Source organism: Hyperolius riggenbachi, chromosome 4 (genome assembly GCF_040937935.1).
Source record: "Hyperolius riggenbachi isolate aHypRig1 chromosome 4, aHypRig1.pri, whole genome shotgun sequence".
NCBI classification, from domain to species: domain Eukaryota; kingdom Metazoa; phylum Chordata; class Amphibia; order Anura; family Hyperoliidae; genus Hyperolius; species Hyperolius riggenbachi.
The window spans coordinates 151,834,578-151,849,161 of record NC_090649.1 but is presented as its reverse complement, the minus strand read 5'-3'; the positions used below and the strand labels follow the sequence as shown (position 1 = coordinate 151,849,161).

At 46.5% G+C, this 14,584-nt stretch overlaps 1 protein-coding gene across 1 annotated transcript in view; it reads left to right on the top strand.

Moving 5' to 3' along the window:
• CCDC195 (coiled-coil domain containing 195) overlaps positions 1-14,584 on the top strand; it is a 37,001-nt gene that overhangs the window by 14,142 nt on the left and 8,275 nt on the right. Inside the window, exon 2 of the mRNA XM_068279252.1 lies at positions 1,237-1,492. Within this exon, the coding sequence (XP_068135353.1) occupies positions 1,237-1,492 (256 nt within the window). The remainder of the gene's footprint in view (positions 1-1,236; positions 1,493-14,584) is intronic.

Sequence of the window (14,584 nt, the reverse complement as noted above, 5' to 3'; positions counted from 1 at the left end):
TTAGTTTAAATTGCTGTTGCCACTTTGCGATAGATACCGGTAAGTGACTTTTGGGTTGCAGTTTGGGCACTCGGCCTCCAAAAGGTTCGCCACCACTGTCCTAATCTGATGTCCCACCATTGCTAGGTTCATGTAAATTTGTCTCCACCCGTTACCACACCTATATTCTGGTCCATGGCCCACCCATTTTTTGGTGCGGCGCGATAAGCACGCCGCACAACCTGATCGTCATATTTTTGGCACGCTAGCTGCAGTGTGCTGAATTCTGCTGCCTACAGTATGTACAGTATACGCTGTTCTCTAGTGCTTGCACTGTGTGCTGATTTACCTCCAGTGTGTACAGTGTAAGGTGTTACTCTGTGCCTTTATTGATTGTAAACCAGCTGTATTGTATGCTGATCCCTGCTACTTTCAGTATGTACAGTATTAGCTGTAAAGCCTGGTACACACATACAATTTTGATTAGCCAATTTTAGCTCTGTTCATAAAATTCATTGTCTGTTGGCCCACTTACTGCACGGGGGTGGGAAATTGGGGGTCAGTGATTGACCAATCAAAATTGTATGTGCGTATACATCTTTGATCTATGCCTATACTGATTGTAAATGATCGAAATAAAGGACAGGGGGCTCCGTCCAATATTTCGATGGGCAGGCCCGTTATCCGTAGCTTACACCGCTGCTAAGTTCATGTACATTTGGCCCCACCCATGGCCACGCCCACTCACCGCATGGCCACGCCCACCTCCCCGCCTGGTGCCCACAGGTGCCACTGATCTCCAAGGACCCTAGAAACGCCCCTGGTTCTATGTAAATGTCATTTTCTTCATATAAAACATGAAAAGATGAAAAAAGCCTTTGTATTGATATTTGCTAGTAATTACTGGAAATATATGTGGTCTTTAGTTGTCTTTTAAGGCCTAAGTTCTTAAGAACAGCTAGATTGATAATGCAACCATATTTCAATTCTTTTTATTACAGCTATGTTTTACTCACATCCAATAATGGACATAAGAAACCATTATGTTGTCTTAACTATCCACAATCTATCATCTAATGGAAACCAAAATGTCAGTTTCAAGTGCATTCGCATAACATGTAATATACCATATTATGGTACATCCACTATAAATGATTGAATATATTCCTTCACAGCTCTCACAACAAACTTAAGAAGTGACTGTTGATGAAGGAAATACAAAATAAATTGTATTAACAACATTTTTTTTTTCTTTAGGTGCTAAAATGACTGTCCGCCGATACTCAATGTCATCTCTCCTTTCTGGATCTGGCTACCACAAGTACACTGGTCATATTAAAAGTCATGCTAGCAATGGAACACTGAGAATGAGTGGACATGTACCAGAGACAGAGTTTGACCCGGAACAGAATCTAGCCAAACAACAGCAAACTGCTACAGAAATGCCACCTGAGCTTCTGGCCAGCAACCTTCCAAAGACAAGATCTTTCCAGGATTATATACAGAAGTGCAGGTACTAAATCGCAAATCATAGTATTATTTATGCAGGATAGGAATTTTGGCTTGACAGCAACTCATGGGGAAGGACTGCATTGTTTAATTACATTCCAGAGGCACTGAACGCCATAAGCTACTCATACTGTAAAATTCGTGTGAAAATATTACATAGGAGAAAACTCAGGAGAAAAAGTTAATTGCATAATGGCCTTAGGTGTGTCTGGGTAATCTCCATTGGGGACCAGCATTAACCTCCTTAGCGGTAACCCCAAGTCAGGCTCGGGCGGGAAAGCTGCAGCTCAGAGTAGTAATCCCGAATTGGATCCATCGGAGGTGTGGAATGTGCAGGGCTGTTGCAGATCCATCTAGCAGTGTGATTAGGGTCTAAAACAGCCTTTCTCAACCTTTTAAACCTGAAAGAACCCTTAGGCCTCTTTCCCACCAGGACGTTGCGTTTTAGGGGACGTCACGCTTTTTTGTGCTATAAACTGCGGAGACCACGTGATCCGCATCACGTGTCCAGCCAGCCGATCGCTGCACAGAGCTGCGCTCCAGGAAGTAAACACTGCCCGTCACAGCGTGCAGTGAATATTAATTAGCCACGTGGCTGGCCGAGGAGGGGAGACCTCCTCCTCCAAGATTACTGCGCATGTGCAAACAGTCTAACGCAGCTCAGCCACGTATAATGCACAGCATGCAGCACTTTAACCTGACGTGCAGCGTTACAATGTAACGCAACATGGGCACTGTGAACAGCCCATTGATTTTTCATTACTGTGAGCTGGGCTGCGTTACAGGCTGCACTAACATGTGCCTGTAACGTCCCACTGTGAAAGCAGCCTAAAGAGAACATTTGAATCTCAATGAACCCCTGCAAACAATTTTTTGATCTTGAGGAACCCCTGCATTTATTTTGCAGGAGGCGTGGTCTTTAGAAGTTGGTGTGGCTGTTTATTTCACTATCCCCTATTACACACTCATTATACTGTCTCCTTATCCTAGTCTTTTTATTAATGTGCTCATTAGTGCCCCAATTTAGTGCTTCTTGTAACAGTACCCCCTATTATAATGTGCTCTATTATACTTCCCCCACGATGTGGGAAAATGCCAAGGTACCCCTGCAGAGTCCTCAAGGAAAGATGGTTGACAAAGCCTGGTCTAAAAGCTTAAGAAAAATTGCACTGCTTTTGGACAATAAATGTGGAAATAATCATACCGCCAGGGAGGTTAACATACAACCCTGAGCATGCACATGCATGTACATGATGTATATGTATGTAATGGAATAGGGTTGATGGGTCATGCTTGTACTTCCTGCATCTATGGAATGGTCATTTTTGTATGTTGCTATATTCTAGCTATGGAATGATCATGGCCAGATTCCAGGTAAGGCCACAAATGCAATGGCCTAGGGCACTAGGAAGCAAGAGGCGGGCAGCAAACTGTCACACTCTGGTAGTTAAACTGCCAAATATGTAGACCACAGCGGCAAGTGCCTGACCAAGTTATTCCTAATGTCAGCAGTTGTATGTGCGCTCTACTACAAACAGGAGAGGTTGTTGTGTCAGCACTGCTGAGGCTGACAGGTGAGAGAAACTCCTGGATGTAGACACAGAGAGTGACCTACCTGAAGAAGAATAAATAAAAGCATTGTGTCCATTGCCTGATGAGGAACTAAGCAGGAGCTGCAGCGGAGGAGAGACAAGGATGGGACCAGTAAAAGTGTGTGTATGTGGGGACGGTTGGTGATAGTGGCCTTGGTTTGTAAAACGTTTTTTTTCTTTAGGGGGAAGCCAATCAACTTATTTGTATGTTTTTGGGATGTGGGAGGAAACCAGAGTGCCCGAAGGGAAACCCATGCAGACACAGGGAGAATATACAACCTCCATGCAATACCTGGCTGGTATTTGAACCAGGGACCCAGTGCTGCAAGGCCACTAAAACACAGAGACAACACATAAAGCACACTGTTACAATAATCATACACTCACTTCTCCACATTGTGCTTATTAAAAACAGTGTAAAGTTCAGACCACTCATGTAAAGCACGTTGGTGGAGGCGCCCAAAAGTATATATTATATCAGTATTGCATAAGTACTAAAAAATAATAAAACAAAACTAATAAAGGAGGTCTCTTACTTCCAAAGAAGACTCACTGGATGGAAAAAAGGAGTCTATTAAAACAAAACGGTTATACTGTAGACAACGCTTTTCACAGGACTCAGCCCGCTTTCTCAGGTCAATGAAACAGATAACCTTGCTACCAGCCATGCAGAGCGAGGGTGCATAGACCACTCATGTGGCATTTCAATCAAGCAAGCTTTGGTAGTCTTACAGACATGTATGTAGTATGTGGATCTATCTAAACTCTGTATGTAAATTATATTCAATCTAGTTTAAACCTCATACTACACAGTCTTTTGAAAGATCGCCCAAAGACTGCTTGACAGAATTGCCACATCAATGACTTTTATTATTAGTTTTATTAGTTGATTTATAAACAACAAATTTAGAGTTTAAGAAGATTATAAATCTCATTTAAACAACACCAGATTTGTATTTTAGCTAACCAAAAGCAATAATAAATGCTTGGAAATGGTTTAGGAACCAAGTATCATGTACTAGGATTAAATATATATTTGTCAAGGGGTACCTGTGATAATGTTTACTATGCTAGGGGGTACTTGGTGAGTACAGGGTTTTTATAGGGGTACATACCGATAAAATGTTGAGAAACACTGATTTAGATCATACGCTTTATAGAAGTACGCTACATTGCCAAAAGTATTGGAAACGCTCTTCTAAGTCATTGAATTGAGAGGTTCCGATCACTTCCACTGCCACAGGTGAATACAATCAAACACCTAGGCATGCACACTACTTCTGCAAATATTTGGGAAAGAATGCGCTGCTTTCAGGAGCTCAGTGCATTCCAGTGTGGTTCCTGATCTGTAAGTCCATTTTCTAAAATGGTATCCTTTCTAAATATTGAAAGGTGAACTGTAAAGCCATACATCTAGCAATGATAGGCAGATTCGACCAAGAGACAAATCCCTCTCTGATCAAATTTGATCGGAGACTTTCATAGGGACAAACTGAGCCCCATAGCCAGCTAACAGCCCCTTCCCCCAGTCTCCCCTAAGTGAACGGTGGTCCCTGGGGCCCCTGCAGAGTATTCACAGTGGAACAAACTCACGTTCCTGGCAGGCACACTATTTCATCAGTCTGTGTCCTTCCATCCTTATCCCTGCTGACGGCCTCTTTTCTGTGGCCCGGTGGGGGTCCGCTAGCTGGCTCTAGGGCCTCAGAAAAACACCCAATACTGTTGGGGGTGAGTGGGGCAGGAACAAAGGATCCACCTAAATTAGGAGTGAGATATTTGTGGGTCTGGGGGCCCAATGTAATTTTTGTCCATGGCCCCATTGTGGCTAGAACTGTGGGAACTGCCCTTGCCCAGAGGCCCTGGTACAGTGTAAATCTCTGCATCCCCTAATGCTTTGCCATTTGGGTAAGTCCATTTGGAAACCCTTCCTGCTGAGATATCTGTGACTGGCACATCCACTACATACTTATCAGCTTGGATCTCAGAAGGCTTCCAGTGTAATCCCCTATTAAATGCAGGGAGGACACTATCTGTCACTGCTAGCTATACAGGGCCCACAAGAGTCAAGACCCAACAACTATACTTGTTTGAAGTATTTGCACCTGGCCTGATCTGCCTGAGATGTAACTATTCTGTCTTGCATTACTGTACACAGCCATTCCCAATGAGGGATCCATTCAGAACTGTTTGCAGGGCCGGATTTGTACTCTTTACTGCCCAAGGCCAATGTCACCAGCCGCCCCCCTTCACTATAGGTAGCGCGAAGACCCCTATCCCGTTCCCTACTGTATAGGTAGCCAGATGACCCCTCCCCCCCCCTTTTCCTCTAGTATAAGTAGCCTAATGACCCCCCTCCAGTATAGGTAGCCAGATGACCCCTCCCTTCTTTCCCTCTAGTATAGGTAGACTGATGACCCTTTCCCCTTCCGTATAGGTAGTATGATGACTGCCTTAATCCCTCCCTTTCCCACTCCCCCTCTTTTAGTACAACTCGCCTCCAAACTGCAGCAGCCATCAGTGTCACTCCCTTCTCTGTTCGTCTCCAGTGCAGAAGCATCCTCTTCCCCTCCACCTTCAATGCTGCCCAAGTCCGTAGTTGCCCGCCACAACTCCACAGAGAGCAAGGTGGCTGCTGCACAGGCGGCTAGCAGCAGAGTACCGTAGTCAGGCACTCGCCTGATCTCCCTGCATTTCAGCATTTGCATGCTTGCAAATGCTGCACCAGTTTAGCCTGCTGCTTTGGTGCCCTTGCTCCTGGCCTTGCTCCTTGGCCTAAATCCGGCCCTGACTGTTTGCTGCATGTTGTGATCTGATTTCTGTAAACTATGGACTGTGATGCAACCGAATGTCCTCTGTGTGTCCTTTTCCTCCATGACGCATTTGTACACCCTGTGGAGAGCCACATTACACGCGCACACATTGTAAACAAAAACAACGGCATCTGGTATATTAGAGGGTGCAAGGAGCTCTCTGGATCTGAACCATTATTAAACTGATTATTTGTGCCACCTGTAGATTGCAGGCCTCAGCAGAACATGACAGGCAGGTTTATAGGGCAACGCGGGAAAGCCTTTTTATTATCAGGCTTTAAAATGCTATTTACTGTAAATAGATTTCAGTGTAACCACGCAGAAGTATTTTACAGTCAAAATGCTAAAATGTAAATTGTAAATGTTTTCATGTAAAAACACAAACCATTTACTTCCCACTCATTTGCATACCTATATGTGTTTGTGTGACAGTAATAACTCATTTGTTAATGCTTCATGCACTAAGAGTGGCAACATAAACTCAACTGCACATAGCATTTTCATTCACTCAGTGATCAAATATTTAAAGGCCATTTCTAAAAGTTCTAAAAATACCATTGAATAGCATCACAATTAGAGCAATGAAATGTTACTGTATTTGTGTGACTGGAGGCTTCTGCAGATACAATCCTGCCTTTTTTTGATGGAGCAGAATGGTAGGTTCATAGGCATCCACTATAACAAGTTAGAACTCTTTACTGAAGAAAACGTGCAGAGATAAATCATACACAACCATCAGATAATGCAGCTTACTTAGAACAGAGAGGAACACAGAATGAATACAGGAAATCACAATACCATAGAGATCATCACATCATTTTACAGACATTGACATCTTGTGGTTGCGTCCATGCAAAAAGGGTGTCTGGAAAAATACAGTCTATAACAAAAAACAATATTTACATTTGTATTAAGCATAGTAATAACATTGTAGATATTACAGGTATTTTACTGAAATTATACCTAACTGTACTCTCACACAGAGCTCTCCCTAAACCTATCTCTAACCTCTAGACCTCCTCTTGGTGTTAATAAGCATAGTTTAATAAACTGTATATGTTACAAATATTGTACTGGAACTATACCTAAGCCTACTCTCACACAGAACCCTCCCTGTATCTATCCCTGACCCCTAGACCCCTGCTGGTGCCTAACCCTAACCACCCTCCTTGTGGTACCTAACCCTAACCACCCCCACTGCACAAACACCCTTACACACATAGAAACAATAATATATTTGATACCATAAAATACTTTACTACAAATAACATGAATAAAATAATTTATATATGTTTAATACAATAAATATCCTTACAGTCACGTAAACATTTAAAACATTATGAATAGTAAAAGTTATACATTTGTAATAGAATAAATAGCTTTACAATCACGTACCCATCAAAAATATTATAAACAGAAAAAGTTATATATTTATAATAGAATAAATAGCCTTATAATCATATACGCATTTAAAATAACGATAATATTAAAAGTGATATATTGTAATATTGTAAATCTGAAACCTATAATTTACGCATTATAATTCTGAAAACAAGGTTAATACCAAAAACGATATATTTGTAATACAATGAGCTTGAAAACAATATTTAAGCATTATACTTATGAAAGCAAAAATGTACTTATTACACTCCTGAAAGCGAAATTTGAAAACGATAAAATAAGTTAAAGTGAGAGTAAAAATGAATTTGTAAACAATATTTGTAATAAACCTTATTCTGTAAAGGAAAAGTTTTGTTAACACAATCCCTGCAACTGCTATTTCTCGGGCGCCAAAATTTCCTCTCTGGCGCCCAATAGCCGAAATTTTGCATTGCAGTCTATGGGTGCGCCCTTTTTGTCCACTAGCCATATGCGCCCTTTTTTTCTGCTTCCCTTGTGGTTGCTTTACTATACTGCAGTTTAAATAATCCTGTTGATACTTTCAACAATTTTGGCCACAAGACCAGAAGCATTGAGTACAGAGATTTTCTAGCTCTGTGCTCAGCTATAACCTTGCATCATCCCCACTCTTGGCACTGTAAAGGGTTGGGCAAAGTATTTCTCTGCTAACTTTGCCACCCACAGCACTGACGACAGTCCATAGTGCAGTGGCCAGTGTCTGGGCTCCTGACAGGGTGTTTGATGACTAAGGCCCGGTTCACACTTGTGGTTCTCTGCCAAACGGACCGGATGACCTCACCGGATCCGGACCGGATACGGATCGGAACCGTATGGTTCTGATCCGGATCCGATCCGGATCCGGTCAGGTTGCATCAGGTGTTCATCAGGATGCGATCCGGATCCGTTTGGCAAAAGATAGTAGAAATAGAATAAAAATGTTGGGGTCTGGGAGGTCAGCAGAAGGTGGACCTGTGGAATCAGGCCCTCCGGTCCGGACGAAACGGACGCATGTGAACGGACGCATAGGCTTTCATTGCTATGCCGTGCGTCCGTTCCGTCCGTTCTGCATGCGGTCCGGCTCCGGCACGGCGATTCCGGACGGCGACCGCTAATGTGAACCGGGCCTAATTCATTTGACATCAGCTAATCAAAAAATCATTAAAAAATAAGTCATTGCTAGGGCTATATTACATGGGTGACTGACATCTTAACAGCTTGGTACTAGTGTTGGGCGAACATCTAGATGTTCGGGTTCGGGCCGAACAGGCCGAACATGGCCGCGATGTTCGGGTGTTCGACCCGAACTCCGAACATAATGGAAGTCAATGGGGACCCGAACTTTTGTGCTTTGTAAAGCCTCCTTACATGCTACATACCCCAAATTTACAGGGTATGTGCACCTTGGGAATGGGTACAAGAGGTAAAAAAAATTAGCAAAAAGAGCGTATAGTTTTTGAGAAAATCGATTTTAAAGTTTCAAAGGGAAAACTGTCTTTTAAATGCGGGAAATGTCTGTTTTCTTTGCACAGGTAACATGCTTTTTGTCGGCATGCAGTCATAAATGTAATACATATAAGAGGTTCCAGGAAAAGGGACCGGTAACGCTAACCCAGAAGCAGCACACGTGATGGAACAGGAGGAGGGTGGCGCAGGAGGAGAAGGCCACGCTTTGTGAGACACAACAACCCAGGCCTTGCATGAGGACAAGAAGCGTGCGGATAGCATGCTTTGTACCGCCATGCAGTCATAAATGTAATAAAGATAAGTGGTTCAATAAACAGGGACCACGCGGCAACGCTAACCCAGCAGCAGCAGACGTGATGGAACAGGAGGAGGCGCAGGAGGAGAAGGCCACGCTTTGTGAGACACAACAACCCAGGCCTTGCATGAGGACAAGAAGCGTGCGGATAGCATGCTTTGTACCGCCATGCAGTCATAAATGTAATAAAGATAAGTGGTTCAATAAACAGGGACCACGCGGCAACGCTAACCCAGCAGCAGCAGACGTGATGGAACAGGAGGAGGCGCAGGAGGAGAAGGCCACGCTTTGTGAGACACAACAACCCAGGCCTTGCATGAGGTACCGCCATGCAGTCATAAATGTAATAAAGATAAGTGGTTCAATAAACAGGGACCACGCGGCAACGCTAACCCAGCAGCAGCAGACGTGATGGAACAGGAGGAGGCGCAGGAGGAGAAGGCCACGCTTTGTGAGACACAACAACCCAGGCCTTGCATGAGGTACCGCCATGCAGTCATAAATGTAATAAAGATAAGTGGTTCAATAAACAGGGACCACGCGGCAACGCTAACCCAGCAGCAGCAGACGTGATGGAACAGGAGGAGGCGCAGGAGGAGAAGGCCACGCTTTGTGAGACACAACAACCCAGGCCTTGCATGAGGACAAGAAGCGTGCGGATAGCATGCTTTGTACCGCCATGCAGTCATAAATGTAATAAAGATAAGTGGTTCAATAAACAGGGACCACGCGGCAACGCTAACCCAGCAGCAGCAGACGTGATGGAACAGGAGGAGGCGCAGGAGGAGAAGGCCACGCTTTGTGAGACACAACAACCCAGGCCTTGCATGAGGACAAGAAGCGTGCGGATAGCATGCTTTGTACCGCCATGCAGTCATAAATGTAATAAAGATAAGAGGTTCCATAAACAGGGACCGGCAACGCTAACCCAGCAGCAGCAGCAGCAGCACACGTGATGGAACAGGAGCAGGCGCAGGAGGAGAAGGCCATGCTTTTTGAGACACAACAACCCAGGCCTTGCATGAGGACAAAAAGCGTGCGGATATAGCAGCAATGCTTTTTGCCGCCATGCAGTCATAAATGTAATACAGATGAGAGGTTCAATAAACAGGGACCGGAAACGCTACACCATCCCAGATGTTCATTGGTCATGTTACTTGGTTGGGGTCCTGGAGTGTTGCGTAGTCATTTCCAATCCAGGATTGATTCATTTTAATTTGAGTCAGACGGTCTGCATTTTCTGTGGAGAGGCGGATACGCCGATCTGTGACGATGCCTCCGGCAGCACTGAATCAGCGTTCCGACATAACGCTGGCTGCCGGGCAAGCCAGCACCTCTATTGCGTACATTGCCAGTTTGTGCCAGGTGTCTAGCTTCGATACCCAATAGTTGAAGGGTGCAGATGGATTGTTCGACACAGCTACGTCATCTGACATGTAGTCCTTGACCATCTTCTCCAGGCGATCGGTGTTGGAGGTGGATCTGCACGCTTGCTGTTCAGTGGGCTGCTGCTGCATGGGTGTCAGAAAATTTTCCCACTCCAAGGACACTGCCGATACCATTCCCTTTTGGGCACTAGCTGCGGCTTGCGTTGTTTGCTGCCCTCCTGGTCGTCCTGGGTTTGCGGAAGTCAGTCTGTCGGCGTACAACTGGCTAGAGGAGGGGGAGGATGTCAATCTCCTCTCTAAAGTCTCCACAAGGGCCTGCTGGTATTCTTCCATTTTGACCTGTCTGACTCTTTCTTCAAGCAGTTTTGGAACATTGTGTTTGTACCGTGGATCCAGAAGGGTATAAACCCAGTAATTGGTGTTGTCCAGAATGCGCACAATGCGTGGGTCGCGTTCAATGCAGTCTAGCATGAATTGAGCCATGTGTGCCAGAGTCCTACCAGAATCCTCATCATCCTCTTGTGAGCGTTGTGATAGTTGTTGTGATGCATCATAGTCGTCACCTTCCTCCTGGTCTGCTTCTGCTGACCATTCGCGCTGAATTGTGGAAGTCCAACGTGCACCGCTCTGGCCCTCGTCAGTGGTGGCATGAAATTCCTGCTCCAACTCCAGCTGTTCCTCCTCCTCTTCTTAGTCATAGCTGCTGGGGCCAGCGTTCCCTGAGGCGGATGGCCTGATGTTGGTACCATCACGCTGATCGTTTTCTCCTTCAGATTCCCCCAGTTGCATCATGACAGCTGTTTCCTTGATTTTCAACATTGACCTCTTCAGTAAACACAGCAGTGGTATGGTAATGCTGACTGAAGAGTTGTCACTGCTCACAAGCAACGTGGATTGCTCAAAATTTTGGAGGACTTGGCAGAGGTCCAACATGTTGGCCCAATCGGATCCACAGAAGCTTGGCAGCTGTCCAGATGCGCCTCGGTACTGCGCCGTCATGTACTGGACCACTGCACTCTTCTGCTCACAAAAGCGTGCTAGCATGTGCAGCGTAGAATACCAGCGCGTAGGGACATCACACAGCAAGCGATGGTGGGGGAGATTGAAGCGCTCCTGCATCTTGGCGAGTGCCCCCGAAGCAGTACTGGAATTTCTACAATGTTTGGCCACTCGACGCACCTTCAACAGAAGATCGGCCACGCCTGGGTATGTCCTCAGGAACCGCTGAACTAATAGGTTCATCACGTGCGCCAGGCAAGGGATGTGTGTCAGCTTAGCCAACCTTAAAGCGCGAATGAGATTACTCCCATTATCACACACAACCATGCCCGGTTTCAGGTCCAGCGGTGCCAGCCACAAATCCGTCTGTTCCTTTATTCCCTTCCAAATTTCCTCCCCTGTGTGCTGCTTATCCCCAAGGCAGATCAGCTTCAGCAACGCTTGCTGACGCATGCCAACAGCTGTGCTGCACTGCTTCCACGATCCTACTGCTGCTGGGTTAGCGTTTCCGGATGAGGTACAGCTTTGAGATGCGTTGGAGGAGAAGGAGTCAGAGAGGTAGGTGCTGCTGTTGTTATCCAGTGGGAGGGACGGCGGTGCAGCTGTTTGCGGCGTGGGCAACACCCGCGCCGTAGCAGGTGAGGAATCGCTGCCAGGCTTCACAAGGTTCACCCAGTGCGCGGTAAGGGAGATGTATCGACCCTGTCCGAACGCACTCGTCCAAGTGTCAGTGGTGAGGTGAACCTTGCAGGCAACGGCATTCTTCAAGCTTCGGGTTATTTTGCTGACCACGTGCTCATGCAACTCAGGCACTGCAGAGCGCGCAAAGTGGTAGCGGCTGGGAACCACGTAACGTGGGATGGCCACTGACATCATGCCCTTGAGGCTGTTTGTCTCCACCACTCGATATGGCAGCATTTCGCAGGCCAAAAGCTTGGCTATGCTGGCTGTTACTGCCACGGCCCGGGGGTCATTTGCTGGCAATTTCCTCTTGCGCTCAAACATCTCCGACACAGACAACTGAACCGTAGCGCTGCACACGGAAGGGCTGTTGGTTGTTGTGTTTGATGAACACTGGGAGACCTCAAGAGCACTACTCCGGAAAGTGACAGTGTCAGCGTCGTCTGATGTTTGTGAATGTTGTGAACCACGCAATGGCTGGGCTACTGCTGCTGCTGAGGCGGGTCTGGTGGTGAGTCTGGTGAACCCAAGGGAGGCAGTGTTGCTGGTACCCTGTCCTGCCGCGTTTGCCTACAGAGTGGGATGTTTGGATAGCATGTGGCGGCTCATGCTGGTGGTGGAGAGGTTGTTAATACTTTTCCCCCTGCTCAGGCGGGTCTTGCACACCTTGCAAATCGCCATGGTAACATCCTCAGTGCAGTCTTCAAAGAAAGCCCAGACTTTGGAGCACCTGCCTCCTTGCTGGCGATTTCTGTTTGCTCCTCTTTTGCCTCTCACTTGAACTTCCACGCTTGTGGTGCCTGAAATTGCGCGCCGCCTACCTTGTGGCACAAGGCGAACTCGTGCAGCAGTGGGTTCTTCAACAGACTCATCTGTGCTGCTGCTACGACGGCGATGTTCTCGTTCACAAACAAAATCTGGGTCTATGTCCGCATTGTCCATACCCTCCTCTTCTATCTCCTCAAACTCGTCATATGTCATTGTGGGGGGCCGCCGCCGTGGAGTAGAGCTCCCCAGAACAACCTCTGCGCAGCTCACTCCAACGTCATCTTCCAGATCTTGTCGGCCGACCTCCTGCAATTGCAACCCCTCCTGCCCAACTTGCTCTGGGATTTGGGTTTCCGAGTCCTCCTCGGACTCGCCTTGTATTTCAGTGCGCGGTGCATTTCCCACAGTTAATGGTTGTGAATCCGGGCACAACATTTCTGGCTGTTCCTCCATTGACCTTTGAAAGGTGGAAGTTTGTTGGGCTGGGAATAGCTCCTGCGAATACCCCATTGTGTCCTGAGGTAATTCATCGGACTGGTTATCTGGCAGTTGTGTGCGTGGTGTCGCTGCCGGTTGTGTCAGCTTTGTGCCCACTGGCTCCTTGTAACTGGCTGAGGACTCGGACCTCGTGCGTGATGTGCTGGTGCTGCTTAACCCACTGCTGGACGCTTGAGAGGTCATCCAAGTAATTATCTGGTCCTGTTCTTTTGGATCTGTGAGGGTTGTTGTCCTGGACAACATGGGCGGTATTGAGTGGGTTTTCTTGGGTGCTCCCCTGTGGCCTGTACGTGAACCGTCAGGGGAAACACCTCTTCCCTTGACCCTTCCTCTTTCACCGGATTTCTTCCTCATTTCACTTATCCTTACAGTACACGCTGACTGGCAGCAGTACAGTGGCAGTACAGAAATGCTATACAGTACCACTATTCCCAGCAGCGACACAGAGCACAATGCTATACAGTGGCGGGTGAGCGGTGTACCACTATTCCCAGCAGCGACACAGAGCACAATGCTATACAGTGGCAGGTGAGCGGTGTACTACTGTTCCCAGGCCCAGCAGACACAGAGTGGAAGTAAACACAATGCTATATAGTCTGGCTGAGTGGTGTACACAGAGTGGCAGTACACACAATGCTATATAGTCTGGCTGAGCGGTGTACACAGAGTGGCAGTACACACAATGCTATATAGTCTGGCTGAGCCGTGTACATAGAGTGTCAGTAAACAATGCTATATATAGCGTGGCTGAGCGAGGTACACAGTGGCAGTACACACAATGCTATATAGTCTGGCTGAGCGGTGTACACACAGTGTCAGTAAACAATGGTATATAGTCTGGCTGAGCGGTGTACACAGAGTGTCAGTAAACAATGGTATATAGTCTGGCTGAGCGGTGTACACAGAGTGGCAGTAAACAATGGTATATAGTCTGGCTGAGCGGTGTACACAGAGTGGCAGTACACACAATGCTATATAGTCTGGCTGAGCGGTGTACACAGAGTGGCAGTACACACAATGCTATATAGTCTGGCTGAGCGGTGTACACAGAGTGGCAGTACACACAATGCTATATAGTCTGGCTGAGCGGTGTACACAGAGTGGCAGTACACACAATGCTATATAGTCTGGCTGAGCGGTGTACACAGAGTGGCAGTACACACAATGATATATAGTCTGGCTGACCCGTGTGAAAGGAAG